Source organism: Cinclus cinclus, chromosome 9 (assembly GCF_963662255.1).
Source record: "Cinclus cinclus chromosome 9, bCinCin1.1, whole genome shotgun sequence".
Taxonomy (NCBI): domain Eukaryota; kingdom Metazoa; phylum Chordata; class Aves; order Passeriformes; family Cinclidae; genus Cinclus; species Cinclus cinclus.
The window spans coordinates 22912403-22933766 of NC_085054.1; the positions used below are offsets into that span (position 1 = coordinate 22912403).

At 40.5% G+C, this 21364-nt stretch overlaps 1 protein-coding gene across 2 annotated transcripts in view; it reads left to right on the forward strand.

Moving 5' to 3' along the window:
- The first annotated feature begins 1428 nt into the window (after window positions 1-1428).
- Window positions 1429-21364, forward strand: part of CCNT2 (cyclin T2) — a 23650-nt gene continuing 3714 nt past the window's right edge. Inside the window, exons 1-9 of one of the 2 annotated variants that reach the window (XM_062498127.1) lie at window positions 1429-1676; window positions 2409-2490; window positions 9057-9185; window positions 9688-9748; window positions 10794-10856; window positions 17015-17060; window positions 18343-18506; window positions 20251-20321; window positions 20540-21364. The exon at window positions 20540-21364 is cut by the window's right edge and continues 3714 nt beyond it. In XM_062498127.1, coding sequence (XP_062354111.1) covers window positions 1429-1676; window positions 2409-2490; window positions 9057-9185; window positions 9688-9748; window positions 10794-10856; window positions 17015-17060; window positions 18343-18506; window positions 20251-20321; window positions 20540-21364 — 1689 coding nt within the window. The remainder of the gene's footprint in view (window positions 1677-2408; window positions 2491-9056; window positions 9186-9687; window positions 9749-10793; window positions 10857-17014; window positions 17061-18342; window positions 18507-20250; window positions 20322-20539) is intronic. The other variant, XM_062498128.1, reaches the window with a different exon arrangement.

The window sequence follows — 21364 nt, forward strand, 5'->3', positions numbered from 1 at the left end:
TTTAATTACCTTAACCTGTGACTAAATGGCTGATTACAGTAACCTGCATGGGAGTTAATTAATGTGCATACCCTGCATAAATCATATTCATTATGCACTGTCATTATTTAATGATATTCTACCTATTCTTGATATGTTACGATTTTTAAGACAGGGATATATATATATATAATCTTCATCTTTTCATTTCATTAACAAAGCTAATGTAAAATTCTAATTGCAGTCAGATGAGAACATTCTTAATACTCCTCCAGCAATTACTGCAGGAATAAAGACTCTAAGTTGAACACCCAAACTCCATAAGCTTTACACAGTGACTCAAACAATGAGGTAAAACATCATACCTTGATTGTTACAGACACAAAAACATGAAATGGAGATCAGCTAATTACACGTGAAGTTTTTGAGGTTAAATTTCCTCTCCACATGCAGGATGTTAAAGATTATGTACATTTGGGAAGATCAGGCAATTTGTATCTGTGCTGCATTATACATCTGTATATTTCATCAGTATTCTGTTGGGTCTAGTTCTAAGATTACAACTACTGGTAAAAAATTGACACCAAAGTTGTAAAAGAACTCATTGTGATGTAACTTCAGGTGAACAAAACCACTGCAGACTGGTACAGAGCAGAACACGAGCAGAACACTCAGAGCTCTCATTTTCATCCATGCTGATCAGAACCTGAAATACCTTTTTGCACCCTTTGCACCCTGAATCCATGAAGTCGACCAGCGCTGAGAATCCACGGCTAAGCAGTGTCCCAGGGAGGACACCCCGCACGCTGCAGGAGCCCCGCTGCCATCCTGGAGCCACTCATCTGCAATGGCACAAGGACCATGGCTTTATCGTGCATTTCTCAAGGGTCTCCATGCTGCTATTGCCAGCAGACGGGAATTTGCTCGGAACTAGTTGTGCAAAATCCTTCCTTCCCTTCCTTTCCACGTCCTTCTCCAAGTAGGCTGTTCTGTGATTTGCTTACATGAAAAAAAGGAATCCTTACTTCTAACACTTCTAATTTGTTTTTCACTTTATTAAGCATAAAGATATCCAGACCGAGGTTAGATGTTCGAGCAATCGTATAAAACAGATTCGCAGTTATAGAGTGGTCAGGCAATGAGATAGGTGGTGGTGCAGTCAGCGTCCCTGGAGGCGATCCAGGTGTTCAACCCTGGCACTGGGCGATTTGGTTTATTGGTTCATAGGGGCGACAGTGGCGGTACTGGCCTGACGGTCGCACTGGATGACCTCGGAGGTCCCTCCCGGGCTCCACAGTCCCTTCTCCTCACCGCCCCTCATCCCGCGGCCGCCATGGCCGCCCCTCATCACCCGCAGACCACGTGACCCCGCACTGCGCGCGGCCGCCCCGCCGCGAGACTCTATGGCGGAGGGCGCGCGCGGGCCCGGGAGCTCTCGCGAGAACCGCGATGGAGGCGGCGGGAGGCGGCGCCGGAGGAGGAGGAGGAGGAGGTGTCATGGCGGCGGCGGGCGCGGGCTCCGCGGGGTCCGCGGCGCGGGGCGGCGGCGGCTCTTCGGCCGCGTCGCGCTGGTTCTTCAGCCGCGAGCAGCTGGAGAACACACCCTCGCGGCGCTGCGGTGTGGAGGCCGACAAGGAGCTCTCGTACCGGCAGCAGGCGGCCAACCTCATCCAAGACATGGGCCAGCGCCTCAACGTGTATCCGAGCGGGGCCGGGCGGGACGGGCATGAGGGTGGCGGGGGCCGCGTGTGGAGGAGCGGCGGGAGACCTTTTCCCTCGTGTGGGAGCGCTCCCCGGGGCGCTTCCCGCTGCTCCGCGGCCCCGGCCGGCGCTCCCGCGGGATGGAGCCGTGGCCTGGAGGCACAGAATGGGAGGAGGAGCCTGGCGAAGCCCCCGCGCCGCGCTCTTTGTCGGCGGCTGAGGGACTCGGGTCCCGGCTGCCCTCTCCGCCGCGTTCCGGGCCCTAGATGCGGGCTGGGGCATTTCTAAAGTAAATCCCAGCTGTTTTCCCCGAAACGGGCGATTCCTCTTTAGCCGTTCTTTAATGTGGTTTTTAAAAGGGAAAAAAAAAAATCGATCAGAGCAAGGCCAAACCCTCGAATCCTTTACTGAAATAGTTGTACTGGAACAAAACAAAAGCACTTGAGAGAGTGTTTCAGTGTAGGTCGCCCATTGAGGAGTTTTCATTCTGTGGGTGACTGTAGGGAGCCTGGCGTAGGAATCTCCGCATGGTCTGCGAAACAGATGGGAATGTTCATATCAGTTGAGGATGTGTTAATATCGGCTAAGTTCCGAAGTGTCACGTCCCTAATCCATTTTCGGCTGAAGACAGTGTGTTGAGAGCAGTGATTGATGTGGAAAGCGCGTCACTTCCAGTTCTTGTCGACAGTTTTCTTAATATGTAGTGTTTCCTTAATTTAATCTTCCAGATCTCAGCTTACGATAAATACTGCAATTGTTTACATGCACAGGTTTTATATGCATCATTCCTTCACAAAATTTAATCGAAACGTAAGTATGATTTTATGTTTGGTAATAACGTGCCCATAATTTTGGCTGTTCCTGACTGAGAAATGTTAAGTGCAGGATTGTGAACTGGGATTTGTTTTTAGGAATTCTACCTTCTTATCAGTGGTTTAGAAGCAATAATGATACTTGTTTTCAGCTTTGGATTACTTTAACTAATGACAACTGGATTTTATCTTCTGCTGTCAAAATTAAAAGAAATAAATAGGTACCATCAGCAAGCACATTTCAGATGTGTGAAGAAGACATTTAGATGTCTCAAATGTGGCTGGTGCTTATGTGCTGAAGTTTGAAAGGCTAATGTATAGGAGCACACATTTTTCTTGGTGAAGTCAGTGGAAGTTCTGGCATGGTGTGTCTGACAATGAAAATGTGTGTGTTTATCCATATGGATTATGTAGCTGTTTCTGAAGCAGCATAAATTCTTTTAGCTAGTCTAGTCTTAAATGGTGTGTTAAGTCTGATTAGACATGAAAAATTTTTACATCTGATGAGGTAAATCTTGTTTTACCTAATAACCTGGACATGTTGACTCTGAACACGGAATGTGTTGTTTAGAACAGATTTTTTTCAGTAAAAATACCAGCTGTTATTGAGGAATATTGTAACAGATATGGAACTGGAGATAACAACGTGTAAATGTCAGACTTTTTAATTTAATGTCCAATAGTGGATGCAGTAGGTGGAGAAATAATAATATAATATTCTAGATGTTCTTGGGGTTTGCTTGTTTGTTTGTTTTAAGGAAGAACAGTTAATAGTGGTGGTGGTGGTTTGTCATTAAGTGTTGAGTTTTCTTAGATCTTTTAATAACAAAAGAAACAGATTGAGGCTGTGGCAGATGTTAGGTCTAGATCAGAGCAGATCTTTATCTACCAAGGGGTTGACTTGCAAACCTTGCACTGTCTGCAGTTGGGGTAGGTACAGAGTGCCAAGTACAAGGAAAGCCAACTCTTCCTTCTGTCATGAATTTATTATTGTTGGCTGAGTAAGTGGGCATCTTATTTGGTGCCTGTTTAGCTGGAAGTATATGTTTGTTTGTAGGTACATTTCAGAAGTGTATATAAATTATTTTTCAGGCAAAATCTGAGCTAAACTCAAATTTCCAGCAGCTTACCAAAACTGCAGTGTTCATCCATACAAGTTCCTCTTCCTCCCCTCCTGCTGCTGTTCTGCCCATGTAGCAGTTACGTGGAGCTGGTGGAAGAGGAACTGGTGAAGCATCCAAAGTTTTCTGGGACTGTGAATGACTGACAGGCTTAATAAATTAGAGCTGTTTGGAGTGGAGAGATGGCTCAGTGTAGAGCTGCTGTGTTTCTAAATAGACCCCCATAACTGTTGTATCACCTGCTGGAGTACTGTTTGTACTGTACTGTCAGCTGGTAATCTGGGCTAGATTCAGGCAGCAAGAAGCTTTGGCTGCTGTGTTTGTGTTTTCACTGGATACTGGTAAATGACAGTCACTTGGAACTGGCAGCACAGTCGTGTTTGAATGTAGAGTGCTCTTTACATGAAAACTATGGCTTAGGTTAAATTATGAATCTTAAAATTCTCGAGTAAGCTGTATACGGGCAGAATGCCATGGAAACTACAACTATTAAAGTGGAGGGAATTGTACTGTTTAATTAATTCTCAGGCAATAATGTTCAAAGTTAAAGGCAAGTGAACTGCAGATTGTACCTCAGTAATACTGATTCTTGCTGAACTCCTTTTTGTAATTCTTAATGAGCATAAGGCCAGAGTGTGGCTTTGTGTATGTGCTGATGGGCAAGAGCATTTTCCTTTTACAATTCTGTAGGGTAAGGAGGGTCTCAGTGAATGGACCCACTTCTAAAATACTCCCCAACCGTCCATTAGGTCCTCTTTAGAGAAAGCAAAAGTGAGAACTCTAATAAATACTTAATATCAGGTCTCCAGAGTACTTGGCAAGCTAAAAAATGTAACAGTATTCATCTCTGCAAGAAGAAAGAAACCCTTAGAAAGGAATAGTAAGGTACTGGCAGTCTCAAAGGCAAGACCTAGATAAGCTGTCCTACAGCACATGCAGTATATCTCTAATATTTCTTTGTTGTGTGCACGTGGTGCTGTTTATCCATGGCAGGAAGGAATCTGAGTGCTGGGGCTAGAATATTAGTTGGCCATTAGTCAGAATGCCTTAAGATCTTCAGCTGAAGACATGTGGCCTGTGTTGTCTTGTTTTATTGGTAGATTAATGTTTTTAGTCTGGTAATAACCACTTGCACATTTATCATCATGTATAACTGCCAGGTTATACAAATATACATGTATGTTAGGTATGAGACATGCACTGAAATGTTAACAAACAGAGCTTCTAATGGAAGTTCACTTGCTGAATAGATGTTGCCTTAATTTTATGGGGTTTTTTCTTCAGTATAAGTTACTGTTAAACAGTTTTACAGGCTTTCAGGAGTTTGAGTCATCTGTGAACAGGGCACAGAATTCCCAACAGTATCTTCAATCTGTAGAGCCACAGGAGTGGCATGTGCCAGTTAATATAGCCTTGGTTCATTGAGAATGTATTACATGTACTGCTCTGATGGCCAGATATCCCTTTTTTTGTGGAGTTACTGTGAGCTAGCAAGTCACTTAAGAGTTGTTCTGGATTACCTACGGAGTCCATGCATTTAGGTGCAAAGAAGAAAGGATTGAGGTTTTTATGTTGCAGTCAAGGCAGGAGAAGTCCTTGCAAGGTTGCTGTGCCCCATTGAGGATGGAAATTTGCTTTCCCAACTCTGGGAAGCAGAATTGGATGCCCTGACTACTAACATAGCCACTCCCTGGCTGTGCAAATTACAGGAACTACTGTGGATCTCCTCAGCACAAATTATTCTTTTCTACACTGCTGACCAGGGCATAGGAACTTTGGGTTGCTGAGTATAAAGTTAGTCTGTGCTAATATTGGGATGGGGAGGGAGCTTGCTGGCTTTTTATAGGCAGTACTAGCCTTGCTATTATACTTTAAGAGATCTTCAAAATTAAAATTCTGCTGCAAATACTTTTTCTATAGTACTTGGTGTGTTACATTGTTATATAGCAAATAGTTCTTTTAAATGCTTATTCTTCAGTACACTGTGATTTGAAGAACAGAAAGAGGCAAAATCCTTCATATGCTGGCAATGAGAGGTAAGGCATCCAAATGGTAGCTGTAGTTTTTAAATATAATCCTCAGAAATGCCATGTGGAATACCAAACAACCAGTTGGAAATAGTCTTGTCGATGTCAAGGGGGTTTTGTGACATGCAGTGGAACTTAGTGAAGAGCCTAAAGAAGGCTGCATGAGGGATTTTTTTCTTTCAAATGCAAGGTAGGTGAGTTGTGTGGAGGGTATTTTGTTTCCTTCTGCATTCCCTTCCTTGTGCCTGGTCCAAATCACAGTATTAAACAGTTGACTTTGCAGTTTTGCAAAGTTCTTAAAACTTTCATAATACGCTTCTAGCTTTAATGAGGCTGTTTTGGGTACTTCAGTTCTGGTTTTAATATAGCAATTTAACATATTTGCTGCTTTTATGCAATGTGAGCTCCTGGTTATAATAAAAAAATTCCTTACAGCTCTTTGTGTTTGAACTTGAAAAACCTCTCATGGACTGGAAGCACTTAATGTCTTAGGCTAAACTGTATCAAATCGAAAAACATACTACCATTGGCTATCAAATCTAAAAACATACTACCATTGGCTATCAAATCTAAAAACATGCTAACGTTGGCATTAGAAGGGAGAAGGAGATCTCACATCACACGTGCTGCTGATGTGTTCTGAGATTTTTCTGAATGCCTTTGTCTTTACACTTTTTAAGTACTTTTAAGTGACAAAAGGCTTGTACCACAGTTCCCAATGAAAGTTGCTGCACAATGCTTTTGGACTGTGTTAACAAGGCTCTTATGTTTTGGAGTTTTTTCCTATTTCTGTGGGACTTCGTTTCAGAGATTCTTAGCTAGTAATAAAATAGGATTTAGTGTCATATATCAGATGTGTTCTGAAGATTTTTCAAAGTCTTTTAGACTATTTTGGGTGCATAGTATAAAATTAAATTATTTTGATTGATATCAAATTAAGATATTTATATATAGGAAATATATTATTGCTTTGTCAAGTATGTTTCTTTAATTTCGCTTATTTTGTTCTACTTTGCTTGGGTGTTTTGCCATTTTTGGTAATTGGAAATGAATGAAAGCATCTAAGTAACTTTGCCAGTTAATACACTTAGCAGGGTGTGTTTGCTGCAGACTACATTTGTGCCAAGTCTGGAATTCTACTAGGATGTCTATTTTTCTGAATCAATACCAAGGGAGCTAAAAATAATGGCCTACTCTAAACAGGGAGTGAGAACCCTTGTCCTAGATAAGACAAAGACCTGAAATTCTTTGGCCAGAAGCCAACACTTCTTTTTGAAGGAAATAGTTAATTAGGCTGTACTTAGATTTCTGACAAACCAGAGTTAGATGACAGTTAATCAGTTTGACTTAATCAGCTTCCAGAGCTGTGTTTTGTTTAAGGTCTTGGAGATCAGGAATTATGTGGAGAATCCTTGGCCAGATCTGATCTGCTTCAGTAAATCAGAAGAGATCCTGAAGTCAGCCTGATGGTGCTTTTTTGGAAAGAAGTAGAACTTTGGTGCAGTCAGGCACAGAGTAACAGTGTGTGAGAATTTGCTGATTATTTAATAGTGCAGTCAGTGGTAACTTGGTTCAAATAATGCCTCTGTGAAATGGAAATGTTTTCTGCCATGGCAGTTGTTGAGAATTGGGTTCTGTAAAATACCATTATATGATATGTCTGTGTTGGGTTATGCTTGTGTGTGCTGCCTTGCATCTTCTGTGTTTTCTGCCACTTCAGAGCTGTTGATACTCTCACCTTCTGAAATCCAGGAAGTGTTTCCGTCATATTTACTGTTTAAAAGTTTTATCTCCCAGTGTGGGACACATTTCAAGTAGTATGTCCCTGGCAAAGGAAATTCCTTCCAGAATTTCAAATCATTACTTCAAGCCATGAGGATAGGACCTTCTACAGAATCATCAGAAGTATTAAATGACAATGCTAATAGGGCCTTGTTCAGCAACACTTCACTTTGGGTTTTTATTTTATTTGTTCATCAGGCTTAGGTTACAAGATTCTTGAAAAGAAAACAGGGGTTCTTGTCTCCCTTGTAAAAGAATTTGCTCCCTGTGACTTGTTTTGGGTGGTTGGTTTTTATAGACTGAGATTTTTGCTAGATTTCTCATGGCACACTTCTACTCATCAAAGGGCATTTCTTTACTGGGGCATCAGCTTTCAAGTCTGCCAATTTTAAAGTTTTACTTAAGATCCAAGCAGACATTTCAAAATTATTTAAGGATGCAAAAGGTACTCTCAGTACATTTGAAAGCTTCTGAAATTTAATTCCTTAAATGTTTAATTAGTTTGTTGCTCTTTTGCATGTATTGTAAATTTTTATAGCAAACATTTCATTTTGGCATTAAAAAAAAGGCTGCTTACTGGCAAAAAAAAGCAAATGTGACTTTAGCGGGGCAGTGCCTCCTATTCAGCCTTTTTCTATTTGGTCATTGAATGAGAAATCCAATACCTGCTCTGTTTGCACTATGCATTAATAAATACTCAGCAAGCAGCTATTTCAGTCTCTGAATAAATGCTTTATACTGGCTTAATTTTAACCATGTTAATCAGTTTATGTCTAGATGATTTCTAGTACCATTTTAATTCCTGGTTAACATGGGCAGCTTTTGCATGCAAAGATAACCTAATTAGTCAGTGACTTGTGGTCTGCTGTGTTCTGTCTGTACCCATCAGTCATTCTAGCTGACAACAGGCACCCAAAATTCTACTTCACAGCTAATTCTTAGGTGATTGTGAACTGCCACCTTATGACACCTGTTGTTTGATATAAATTTTCATCTTTAAATGTAATGTGTATTCTTTATGAACACCTGATATAACTGTTTCACGAATCCTTATGCTTTGCTCTCCAGATACTGCTGGGCATATAGTAAAGTTTCTAAGAATATATGTGTATATATAAAGTTTCTTCTACTTGTAGAGCCTGTGTTTATATAACAGGCTGTTTTTATTAAAGTTCTCTACAAAGTTTCTCGCTCTTTGCTGATGAATGCCAGCAGAACTTGTGATCAGCTCTTTTACTGAAAAGATGGCATAGTGACTCGCTCTGTGCAAGAAACTGGATGAACTTTCTCACGAAGTATATTTAACTTGAAACAGCCTGTTCTACTGTGACTAAGTCTTCTGGGCCAAAATACTTTTTTTTATGTTGAACTAGAATTAGTTTGACCTCAGACATCTTGCTCACAAATGTAATTTAACATTATGCTACTCCTTCCCTGTGCTGCTGAGAGGATTGCATCAGTTACAAAATAAAACATGACTAGTTATGTTTTTGTTGCCTTGCATGACTTCAAAACTGAAAAAAAAAGCCACAAATCCAACTTCTAAAACTTTTTCTGTGCTAATTTAGACTCCATAAAAAATCAAGTCCTACCTGTAAAATGTTAAAAAATACACGTGTTTTTTTCTTCTTCAGATAATGTCTCCCACGGCATTGTTTTTGGCTGCAAAAGTGGAAGAACAGCCACGGAAGCTTGAACATGTTATAAAAGTAGCAAATGCCTGTCTTCATCCTCAAGAGCCACAACTGGATACAAAGAGTGATGTAGGTGGAAGTTATGGTTTCAAAGATACATGGTTTGAAAGATGACATTTCGTCTAATGATTTGTTACATTGTCTTACTGGATTAGTGATGTCTGCAGCCTACAAAAAAAGCCTTTGCTTTTGCACCATTTAAGTCTTTCTATTACTTAATGCAGTTTCTTAAAGACTCATTTATTTGTTATGGAGCTTGATGAGATTGCTCCATTTTGACATTCTTACAGCACCCACCTGACCTCCCAGAAATGCTTTGCTGGAATAGAATTGTCTGAAATCCAGACTAAGGAGCTCTCCGTGTGGAAGGCAGGCTGGTGGAACTGAATTTGTAGCAGTGCTTGTAGTGGTGGAAGGAAGTAACCCCACTGTGAAGTGTTGTGAATTGTCCCTGCTCACTGGCATGGGTACTGCTCTCGTGTTGCCAGTGCTGTGTCAGGGAGGCAGTGTGTGAATGAAGTTCTGGGGCAATCCATTGCTGTGTCCTCACCTGTCTGCTTGTTTGTTTCAGGCATACCTTCAACAAGCCCAAGAGCTGGTTATACTTGAAACAATAATGCTTCAAACTTTAGGTATGTCTTTCTAAATACCTCCCGTGCAGCCAGCTTGCCATGAAGAGCTAGTGGGACCCAAATAACTGGATTTTTGATGTGCTATTGGTACACTAGAATTGAACTGTATAACTTCTGACCTGTGAATTCAGTTTTGTGTTAGCAGTTCTGTTGTGTTCACTTTGGAGAAGAAAGGTGTGTCTGTATTTGTGAAAGCAATGTTTCTGACAGTTTGAGTTAGAAATGTGTAGGCTTCCAAATAGGGTTTTACTCCAGGTAGTAATTACATTGACATTGCTTCCCATAAGGTAACGTGGTGTAGTAGGCTGGCTGTGCGTGTGTCCTGAGGCAGGTGGAAAGAGAACATTATGTAATTGAGCAGGTGCTGACTCTGAACAACACAAGTTGTAGTATAACCACTTAATGGATTCAGATGATTCCAAAATTTGAAGTGGAATGTTCTGTCAAGACACTCTTCTGACTAAAATACTGCTGAGACAATTACAGCCAGAGGCCTGAAAACACCTACTTGCTTAGATATTCTTAAATACCACTTGGGGTATTGTTAAAAAAATAGCTTACAGTAGTGACCTAATTCTTAAAACAGTGTCATAAACCAAGAAGGGTTTCTTAACTCACTGATCAACAAATTGACTTAATTTCTAATTTCATACATGCAATATGTTTAAGTGCTAGAAATCAATTAAAAGTACACATGCACAGACATATTTCATTGTGTTTGCAGTACAGTTTTTACTGACTTAGTAACTTGCTAGAAATTGTTCAGATATATTCAGGTTTAAAAATATAGCAATTTCCCAGGTTATGTGTGTACAGGATTTGAGATTACTGGAGGAGTATTTTAGTAATGGATTACAAAGTGGCTTTACCATCTGCCATTCAAAAGAATGAAAAGGTAAAGGATAAAAGGCACTTAAATAGTGTTACTTGCTAAACCTTTGCAGTGCAGAGTAAGTATTTTAGGTCTGTGGGGAATCATAAGGGGTTTGCTTTTTATTTTAGAGATGCAAATGTATAATTCTAAAATGTATTTGTAACTCCTCAGGTTTTGAGATTACCATTGAACATCCACACACAGATGTTGTGAAATGTACACAGTTAGTGAGAGGTCAGTGACTTTTAACCACTTCTGTAAGTCCTTTTTTACCTTTCTAGTAAAATTTGATAGTAATGTTATTTGTCTGTTATGGTTTTTTACCAACTATGTTATCCAAAAAGTATGTTTAAAGCAAATTATTAAAAGTTTGATCTTAACCTTTAGAGATTCATGGCGTCCAGTCCTCTGTCCTTCATAATTTTTTTGTTTTCTTATTAGCTTTGATTTTAATAGTACCTGTTCCATTTGTTCTGGAATGACAGAAGCAGTCAGCAGTTCCAAACTGATTGGCCAGATCCATAGTATCACTCTGAGCTGACAGTTTTCACTCTGAAATAGCTTTGCCCATTGATGGCTAACGCCAGCTTTGTGTCTTAGCAAATCTTTTCAGGTAATGGACTGAGGAATAAAGAGAGAGCATGGCAAGTCTGCTGGGACATGCAAATAGGTGTGACTGATTTTTCTGGAGCAGTGTGTCCTTACTTGTTTTGGATGGTAGCACAAAATCCCAAGCCTTTAGTTAAACATGTCATGTACCTTGTATGGAGCTCAGTGTGACTGGCTAGAAATCTGTTTTGTTCTCTATATTTTTTGTGGCATTTTGGCACATCTTAAATTCTTGAATTGATTTCATTTGGAGCTTTAAAAAGAGATTAAAACACCCTCTTGTAAGATGTAAGATGAACAAAATTAGCAATCAGTTGTAAAAGCATCTAGAATAAGCTTTTCAATTTGTTTCTTAAGTAAGAAATGTTTTGAAATGATTAGACCATGGTTGTTAGTCTCTAGTCATTAGCTGGTATTGCAGTTAAAAATGTCTAAGTGCCGCAAAGTTTTTGGTATGTTTTCTTCTCTATAAAATATGTGAAAGTTAGGGACAGCCTAATCCTGTTAACTAGATTTGGTTTGTAGTAACTCTGAAATTAATGGTATTCTTTTAAAAAGGAGCATCTCTTACTTGCTGTAGCTTCCTGGTGTAGTGTCTTTGGACACTGAGTAGGACTGGTGCTATAACTTATTTGCATATAAAATAGATTTACTTCTGGCCTTGCTATAAGAGAAGGATTCTCTGCTTTCTACCCAGATTTGGTTGTGAGTTTGTGCATGAGTCCAGTTGCACCAAGTCTCAGTAATCTGCACCAGCTGCTCTGTAGGGTTTTGCTTTGGTTTTTCTTAGCTGTTGGTCACTGTAAATGTGAGCACATTTTACTGTCTTGGAGCCCCTGTGCTTCTGTTTGGTGTTTGGGGCTGTGGGGAGGAGTGGGGGCAATGTTGTATTGCCTCAGGATATCCACATCAGTGTGTGTCACTTAAGCCTACAGGCACACTGCTACACAAACTGGATTTCCTTTCATCGAGGGCAGATACCACTCTAAGGCAGTTCAGCTTTTCCCTTTGTGTTTTGTAAGCTAATTTTTTTGTACTGACACAATTTAAACTTGGAAGATACTGTGAATTTTTTTAATTTGACATCTTTGAACTAGTATTTAACGTCAGCAGACTTGAAAAAAATACTTAGAAGTCTGAAGTGATATCAAGTCTTGAAATCTGTATACTTGAGCAAGGGCTGAAAATCCATGTAGCTCAAGGACTGATGCACTGTGAATGTAACGTCTCTGATATTTGAAAAGCTGCTTACTGGAGGAGGTGTGCTCCTTAGTGTGTGTGTATGGAATCCTTGGGAACATGTGTCTCTAGGAGTAGTGTAGGCTGTGAACATAAGATTTGACTACTTCATACTACAATAAGAAAAAGGACACTAATTAATTCACTTAAAACATCAGCATGAAATTTGAAGTCGTGCATGCAAATCAAGCAAGGACAGAATAATTGCCATGGAACATTAGTTTTAGGTGTTGAGAGGACAAAGAGATGGGCCTGTGGGCACAGTGATTATCTTCAAAGACACAGTGTGGTATGAGTTCAGTTTTCTGTCCCTGAATATTTATTTATTGGACAGTGTGAGTTTCCCATGTCAGTAGATGCAACACTCAGATGAGTCCTGAAGCTTTGAAAATATATCTAAGATTTGTCAGTGTTAAATCTCTGGTGCGAAAGGGAGTGAGTGGGAAGTTAAATAAATCCAAGGTTACTTCATCCAGTTCTGGTAACGTCATCTTGAACAAAAAGCACCATTTCAGATGGCAGAGATACCTTTTTTGAAAAAAAGATGAACTTACCCAAGACTGTTATGATTAAAACTTCCAACTGCATGTTTGGAGGGAGGAGGAAGGGAGGTCTGACTGAATATTGAAAGAGAGGCAGCAAAGTTAGCTGAGGTCTGCAAGTGTGCTTCAGGATTTGGCTTAGGGTTTGTGCACTGCATTGTCAGGTGGAGAGAAAGGGCCCTTTGGCTGACTAAATGGTGGTGCCTCAGAGGATGGCTGACTCTCCATCACTTTTTGCTGTCTTGCATTCAGGGTAATTTCTTTTATGCAGTCACCCACTTATGTTACCTGTTATTAAGCTGTAATCTATCCCCTTTAATAACAAAGTGAAAGAATAAAAACCCAGATGTTGTTGATGATGCTCAAATCATTCAGCCAAGTCCTTTGTCAGAAGACTGTCTAGTCTAGCAGTGGCACACCAGAATCAATTGCTGGAAGCTGAAGATGAACCAGTAAGTGGGAATTGGTTCAAATAAATCTAATTGCTTCAACATACAACTAAAGAATCAATGAATCCTTCTCTAAGATTGAAAGCCCTTTTGAAGGTGTTATTAGACAACAACACATCCTTGCAGAGAAGGGGTGACTGGATGGATAGATAATGATTGATGATGTTCAGGCATACAAGATCTAGTTAGTCCTTCTGGTGTTCAGAGGCTTATGGGTTAATGAAATTGTTCCATCTTTGCAGTTTGGTCAGTACAGCAGACAAGGAAAATGGTGTGGGCTTAGTATTGTTTCTGCACCATTCTTCCTCAGTGTCAAGAGACTGAGAAGAGGAGACAGGACCATCATTCCTTAGGATCCCACAGGTCCAAGGAATCTGAAGGCAGTGGATATGTGAGGGCCTGTCAGCAAGCTTCAGTGCCCATTCCAAGAATGCTCCAGTAGTGATGAGAAGAAAGGAAAAAAAGGGAAAAGAAACTCACCAAAACACCAAAAACTGTTCTGGTTTTGAACCTTGCTGCCTTCAACACTAGCTGAATGATCAGCAGTGAAACTGCCCTGGTGTCAAGACTGTGGCATGGTCCTCTTACAGTGTGGTGCAAAATCAGTCTGTTCTCAGCCTGCTTCTGGTCAAACTTGGAATCTGTATCCACATCTCCATCTTGGGAAGTCTTCAGTCACTCCTTTATGTTGGAACACAACCTTTTGGAACTGAAGATGAGATCTCAAGGATTTCTAGGATTGTTCTCGCTACTCTGCAGGTTATCAGGTATCTTGAACACCCATGATCCTTACTAATCTTTTGTGGAAATTGCACTGTCAAATCCTTCAAATATCCCATAGTATCTGTGTGCAGATTCCATTGCTTAAATCATGCTGAAAAAGACAAAGTCAGCAGAAGAGGAGGTGAAAATGCATCAGCTTTCTCAGAGAGTATTCTCATGAGGAAAATTTAAATCTTAGTGGTGTGGAAAGATATGAAACACCAGCTGCACTCCAGCACCGTTACAGGTGGCCTTCCCATTCTGAACTTTGATCTCAGGCTTTTATAGGCCTGCTCCCAAGCTTTAAATACTTTCAAGAAAATAAAGCCACCAGGACTGCTCAGACCTGAATGCCTACACCATGGCCTCCTCCAGCCTTTTCCAGATACAACAGGCACCCTCCAGCATCCCTCTCTTCAGAACCTGGGGCTTTTTGCTTTTGCCAGAAGGACTTCAGCAGGCTTCTCTCTTCTGATGCTGACTGGCTTACCTGCAATCTCCTGTTTCTGGGGAATGCTCCCACATTGTCAGGGACCAGGCATAGCCAATTACCAGCTCTTAATGGGGACTTGGCAGTCACATTTTCATGAGCATCCCAAAGTCCAAGATAAGCTGTGTTGAAGAAATGACTCGGGTATCTTGGAATTGCAGGTGGTTGAATTGTGTGGCTGTGCCCAATAAAAAGAATTTTGGTTTCCAGTTGGCAGTTTCTTGGAGACAGCCTTTCAGAAGGTGTGTCAGAAAGCAAGTCCTGTTTCAAAATACTGTTGACTATTTCACTCATCCCTATTTTATGGCTGCTTCTGCAGCAGTGAGACAGGATGGATGTTTTAAATCACTCCTGAATGCTAAAATCGAAAACTGGTCATTCATGGCTGATGTTGTAGCCATTGGTCCTGCAGCTTGTGAGTTATAAGAGCAGCTCTGCTGGCTTGTTTTAGCCCCTGCTTCAAGAAGATTTAAATTTCAGGGATGCACTTTCCACTACTGTAATGGAAATATACCACCAAAATACAGGAACCAAAATTCATTAGATTTCATTTCACTGATGGGTTCTGCTAAACCAAAGCTGCCCTACATAGAAGAGTTTGGGATGGATATTTTCAGTTGTCCCTTGTGTTATCAAAGGCTTTAGTTGCAAGCTGAAATCTCTTCCTGTTTTTGGCAATTATTATTTAGCTGTAAATAAGTTGAAACAGAATCAAACTACTCGTAGTATAGGTAAGGTATTTAGCACAGTAATTTTTGATTGGGGCTAAAGGGTGTGTTTCAAGATGTGATTCTTTTCTTCCAGGTGTGTTTTGATTTACTCATCTTTCAAGCTGATGTTAAATAGAAGTTTTCTGGCATCTGCTTCTCTTCCTTGTTCAAAAGGAACATTTCAGTGAGAGTAGAGATGTTTCTTGGTCTTGCTCCCTTAATTCAAACATGTAACTTTAGGGAGTATATAAACCATTGAAGATCCTTTAGGCACTGCTTTGATGAAAAACAAAGAGCAAGACATCAGTTTCACTCTTACTCAACCATTGTGTATTTTTATTTGTTATGACAGTCTCATTTCACTTTTTCTTTTTTTGTAATTCCACCTTATAGCATAACACGTTGTGAGTTCACCTTTTGATTATTATAAGTAGGTGAGTGGATAAGTAGTATTTGTATGTAGGAACAGGTCCTGTTACATTGTAACTTCCACATTCTTCTCAGATTATGACACTGCCTGTCTGTGTAGCATAAAGACAAATCTGAATTTTATTCCTTGGCAACTATTAGAAGTTGAGTTGAATCACATTTTAATATACTTTTTAAAAACTAAATTTTAAAAGCCACTGTAGTATTTATCAAACTTTATAGAATTATTATTATTAAAAGTGTAACAGTATTCCCTTTGACATAAAATTCAACACTACGCTTTCTGCAGGTAGCACTGATTTCAAGTGATAGTGTCAAAGTAAGAATTCAATGAAGGCTGCATTCAATCTGCGGTTAAACCCCTTGTGCCCAGCTATTCCATTAAATGCATGTTACAGTAAGTTCTCTTACCTGAGTGAGGAGCATTGGGGTGTCACTCTAGGGGTCAGCACTCTGTGACTGTAACAGCCCAAGTCAGTTTTCCACTTCTGGCATGTTGCAGTCCTGTGATTTGTTTCAGTATTTTTTTCTGACTAATTCAAACGAATTTGTCTGTTTCCTATTGAAGCTTTGCCATAGGTTTAACAAATACGGAGCAAAATGTTATTACTACAGTGCTCTTAATTAGAAGGAGCAGAAAACAGAATTTTTTTCCCATGTAGCTTGGGGGCTTGCTGTGTTACAGGGCTTTGGGAGAGAGATGTGGCTGTTCCTGGGGAGGTGGGAGGGTGTCCTGCCATGCCCCTCTCCAAGAGCAGGACAAGCAGTGTGCTGTGAATTGCCTGGGACTGACTGCCTGCTGCACTCCCAGGTCAAGGCAGGGATTCCCCTGCAGGTGAGGGTGGGGCAGCAGTGCTTCCCAGAGGAGAGTGCTCACCTGTCAGGTGCTGGAGGGGTGCAGCAGCAGAGAGGAGCTGTCCTTTGGGCTGTGCAGGGGGAGGGAGGGGCACTGAAAGGAATGGCAGCTCCAGCTCCAGTACTGAGTGTGTCTCAGTCTTCTTTGTCTCTGAAAGATTATTTTAAACACTAATTAGCTAAAGCCAGATCAGTACTTTAGAAATACCCTGCAGTGATTTTTTTGGAAGGTAAACTGCTTGAATTTTGGAATGAACCTGACAAATTAGTGGAGATCTTTAATCTCTCTGTTTTTCTTTTCTTACAGCAAGCAAGGATTTGGCACAGACATCCTATTTCATGGCTACCAACAGGTTGTTATCCTGAACCTCTTTGTTGCACTGTTGTAGCACACTATAGCTTCCTTTACTGCAGGGCCCCCTGATGTGTCTTACCCTTGTTGCAGAGGGGGACTGGGCCACCTCCAGTGGTGGTACCTCCCTGCCTGCAGTGCGGTGTATTGGACAAGGGCCTGATGGCACAAAGGGCTTAAATGCACAATGAGAAGTGTAGTGGTGCTTTCTGATGACTTTTTCTCGATTGTGAGTGCATAAGTCTAAAATTGGTAGCCTGAATAGCAGCTAAAGATTACAAAGAGATAAACTTAACCTAGAAATCCGAGCATCTTGGTAAGTACAAAACTATTTTTAGTTTACACTTGTAGTTAATGGCAGTTTTCTCTTAACTTTAAGTATATTGATCCAGTCTTAACTTAGAAAATTCTAGTGGGCCTAAGATATTCTCAACTAGCTGATTATTCTTTTTAGATAGACTAGTACTAGCTTCACGTTATTTCTTTCAGAAACAGCTTTTTAACCTTAATATATAGTATTAAAACTTAAGTACTTACATAAATTTATAGTTCTAGGCTTTCAAGTGGGTGTTTTGTAGACATAGCCTGTCATAGAATTAGAGAGCAGACTTTAGTCTTGATTTCTTGATTACTTCAATTTGCCTCTTGCAAACTACTTTTAACCTTTACTTAAGAGGATTACATTATGTGTAGATACAGTTTTTAAACAGTATCTGAACTCTTCAGAAATGAATAAATAAATCTTGTTGGCTCCTTGATGGGCAAGATTCTGTACTTAAGCAGTTGTTAAGAGAAGTTATACTAAAGCAGTGAAAGCATATCACAATGTGTTTGTGGTGCTGGAAGCCGAAGACAAGGTCACAAATGTCACAGATCCAGGCCTGGTGAAAGCAAAGCCCAAATAACTCACCTGGCTGCTGTGGAACTTTCTGATTGTCTCATTCAGAGACTGCACAATCAGCTCTATGCATTCTGCAGAATTTTAATTCACCGTATTATACTGCCCTTTTTAGTACTTTAGTACAGTAGAATAATTGGTAAATTTATTTACTGTTCATGAGGCTTTTGATAGCAAAAACAAATTAAACTTTTCAACCAGATAAATGCCCTGCCCTTTGTTTTCTTAGGGCAGTAAGATATCTTATGATCTTCTTCAACAAGATGTTTAACTGCTGTTGATTGACAAGCTGTCTCATTCTGTATGTTAATGTTTGATTTGTTTGGGTTTTCTGTTTTACATGTTTGATTTCCTTTGGTTCCTCATTACGAAATTTGTGCAACAGCCTTCACCTTACCACATTCTGTCTTCAGTACAAGCCCACAGTGATAGCATGTGTGTGCATTCACTTGGCCTGCAAGTGGTCCAACTGGGAGATTCCAGTATCAACTGATGGAAAACACTGGTGGGAATATGTAGATCCCTCAGTTACTCTAGAACTACTAGATGGTAAGTCATTCTCCTTTCTCAGTTTGAAATTCAAGGCTTTGTTCATGTAAGGATGGAGCACAGTATGTAGTGAGAGCTTTCAGCTGAAATGGAGTCTCGCTGACTTCATGTGCTGTATCTTCAGTGAAGGAAAGGGATAGGAGTGGGGGGAACTTCAGATGACAAACTTGGTTTGGCTGTTGGCTGGGGTGTCCACATACCTTTTGCAGGTACAGGATAGAATCCTGCTTTTAAATGCTTTTCAGAACCAAGACAGAAATGGAAATCTGCTAGTGCAAATTCATGCAGTTCTGGTTGTTTCAGGTACCTCAGTGTTGGTTCAGTGACAGTGTTCATAAGGCTGTACATAACATTGCCATTTTTATGAAGGCAGTTCTGTGTTAACAGTTTGGTGTAGCTTGGGGGATTTTAGACTCTGGGAAGAAGCAAGCGTATACCTAGAACACCCTACACCTAGAAGTTTACTGTTTTTTATTATAGTATTTACTACATTGGAGTGTGAATTTAAGGGCCAGATGTGCTGCTGTAGTGGAGGTGGGAGCTTCTGAGGCTTTCAGACCTTTGTTGGTCCTGGAGTGAAACATTTGTTTCATAGTAGTGGTGGAAATCTCCTGGCTTCACATGGCCCAGCATTGAATCTCTGTGCCTGCTGCTTTCCTCTGCTGAGCTGTTCTTTCTTAATGGCACTTTGAGGAGGGAGGGTTTGAAAGTGAGAAACTGAGTACATGTCATGTGAAGCACAGAACTAGAGCGAGCTTCAAAGTCCAGGTTCAAACATCTCTGTCTTACTGGGCTTCTTTAAGCTGTAGCTGCAGTTCCAAACACCATCCTGCTTCCTTCCCACCTGGCTGTGGCTTTGCTAAACATGCGTTGTTTGGATTTGTAAAATTCCCCAAGGGAATGCTGTGAGCTGCTCGTCAACATCACTTAATCCTTCAAGCATTTATGGCACGGAGGTGTTTAATGGACCCAGGTAGACCAAAGAACTGAGGTAGTTTTGCACTTGGGAGCAGCTTAGGTTATAACTTGCAGAATTCTGGAGAAGCCAGTTCTTCCAAATCTGTAGAAGATGTACTTTTACATTCAAATTCTGACTATACCCAGTTATTTTTAGCTTATGACTAGAATTAAGTCTCAATGAATTATTTTTATTTGCATCTGTTAAGCATGGAGACCTGTGTTTTTCTGTGGGCATACTAATTGTAAGGATCTTTGTTTTATTAACACAGCCAGCTACTCCACCTTGAAAACAAATTATTTCGAAGCTGTTGCTGTTGTTTAAAACAGAATCCTTCCAATGGGCTGATGGTTATGGTTGTACAGAGTTTATACTGGTTGTTCCCAAAGTTTGATGGAAAGACTGAAACGGGGACTTAGAAATTTATATATTCAAGGAAACTTAACTCCATACAAAAAATGTACTGGCTGAATGGCAAATACGTTATTTTAGAAACTGTTGTTTCTATAGCTTTTGATCTAACAAGCCCAGGTTGTGCAAGAGTAAAAACAAAATATTATAGTTAAAGCTGTTTTTCAGAATGTGTGTCATGTTCAGAAGTCTATCCCAGTGGAATACTGTAGGCTTTTTTGTTCAACACTTGCCTAACAATTTTTTTATTAAAATACTAATTCAGCTCATGCACAGACTGTAGTATCTACTGCAAAAGCTGTATGACCTTAGACTAAGTTTTACCTGTTTATAACAAAAGCAGACGTAAAAATGGCTTTTCTTTTTCTTATTCAGAGCTAACTCATGAGTTTCTGCAAATACTGGAGAAAACACCTAGCAGGCTCAAGAGAATTAGAAATTGGCGGGTAAGAAACTTTCCTGTAGCAGTGTCTAGCAAGCAGTGATGAACTTTATGAACCAAGGGAAGAAGTTTAGTTATGTTGTACTTGCTCTTTATTCCTGTGTCTGGGTTAGGAGGTGATGAAACCTTGAGCCAACTTTTATCCTCACCTCTGAGCTAAATTCAGACGGCCTGTACAAATATTCTGAGATGTATTTTCTCACTTCTTTCTTTTTTGCTTAGGCTAATCAGGCAGCTAAGAAACCTAAAGGTGATGGACAGGTATCTGAGAACTCACTTCTTGGTTCATCTTTGGTCCAGAATTCCATTTTGGTGGATACAGTTAGTGGTGTAGCTGCAAACACAACTTTCCAAAAACCATCGACATCGTTTCCTGCACCAGTACCTCTGACCTCAGGAAGTATTTCTGTTCCAGACAGTCATGCACCTGAAAATTTGGCAATATTAGCTACAGGAATGCCAAGTACCTCATACAGTTTGGCATCACACCAGGAATGGCCTCAGCACCAAGAACAAACAAGGACAGAACAAATATACTCTCAGAAGCAGGAGACACTGCCTGCTAGTCAGTACAACATGAACTTCCAAGCAGGGACGTCCGTGCAGTTGCACTCTGGAGTACACCACAGAGCTGACAAACTTGCTGAGCATTCTACTGTCAAACAAGAATATTCTCATAAGTCAACAAACAAACACCATGGACAAGTTGCTGCTCCTGTAATAATTCCTCAGAAAATGTCTTTGGATAAATACAGAGAGAAGCGCAAACTAGAAACCCTGGAACTGGATGTCAGAGAACACTATGTAGCAACCCCAGGTGAGCAGCAGCATAAAAAGCACCTGCAGCCACAGGCAGCCAGCAGTTCTGTTACATCTCCCATTAAAATGAAAATTCCTATTGCAAATGCTGAGAAGCCTGAAAAACATTTGTCTGATAAGAAAGAGAAGGGTGGCTCGCTCAAACTCCGTATTCCCATCCCACCCACAGAAAAGGGTGCCAGTAAGGAGGAGCTGAAAATGAAAATCAAGGTTTCTTCCTCAGAAAGG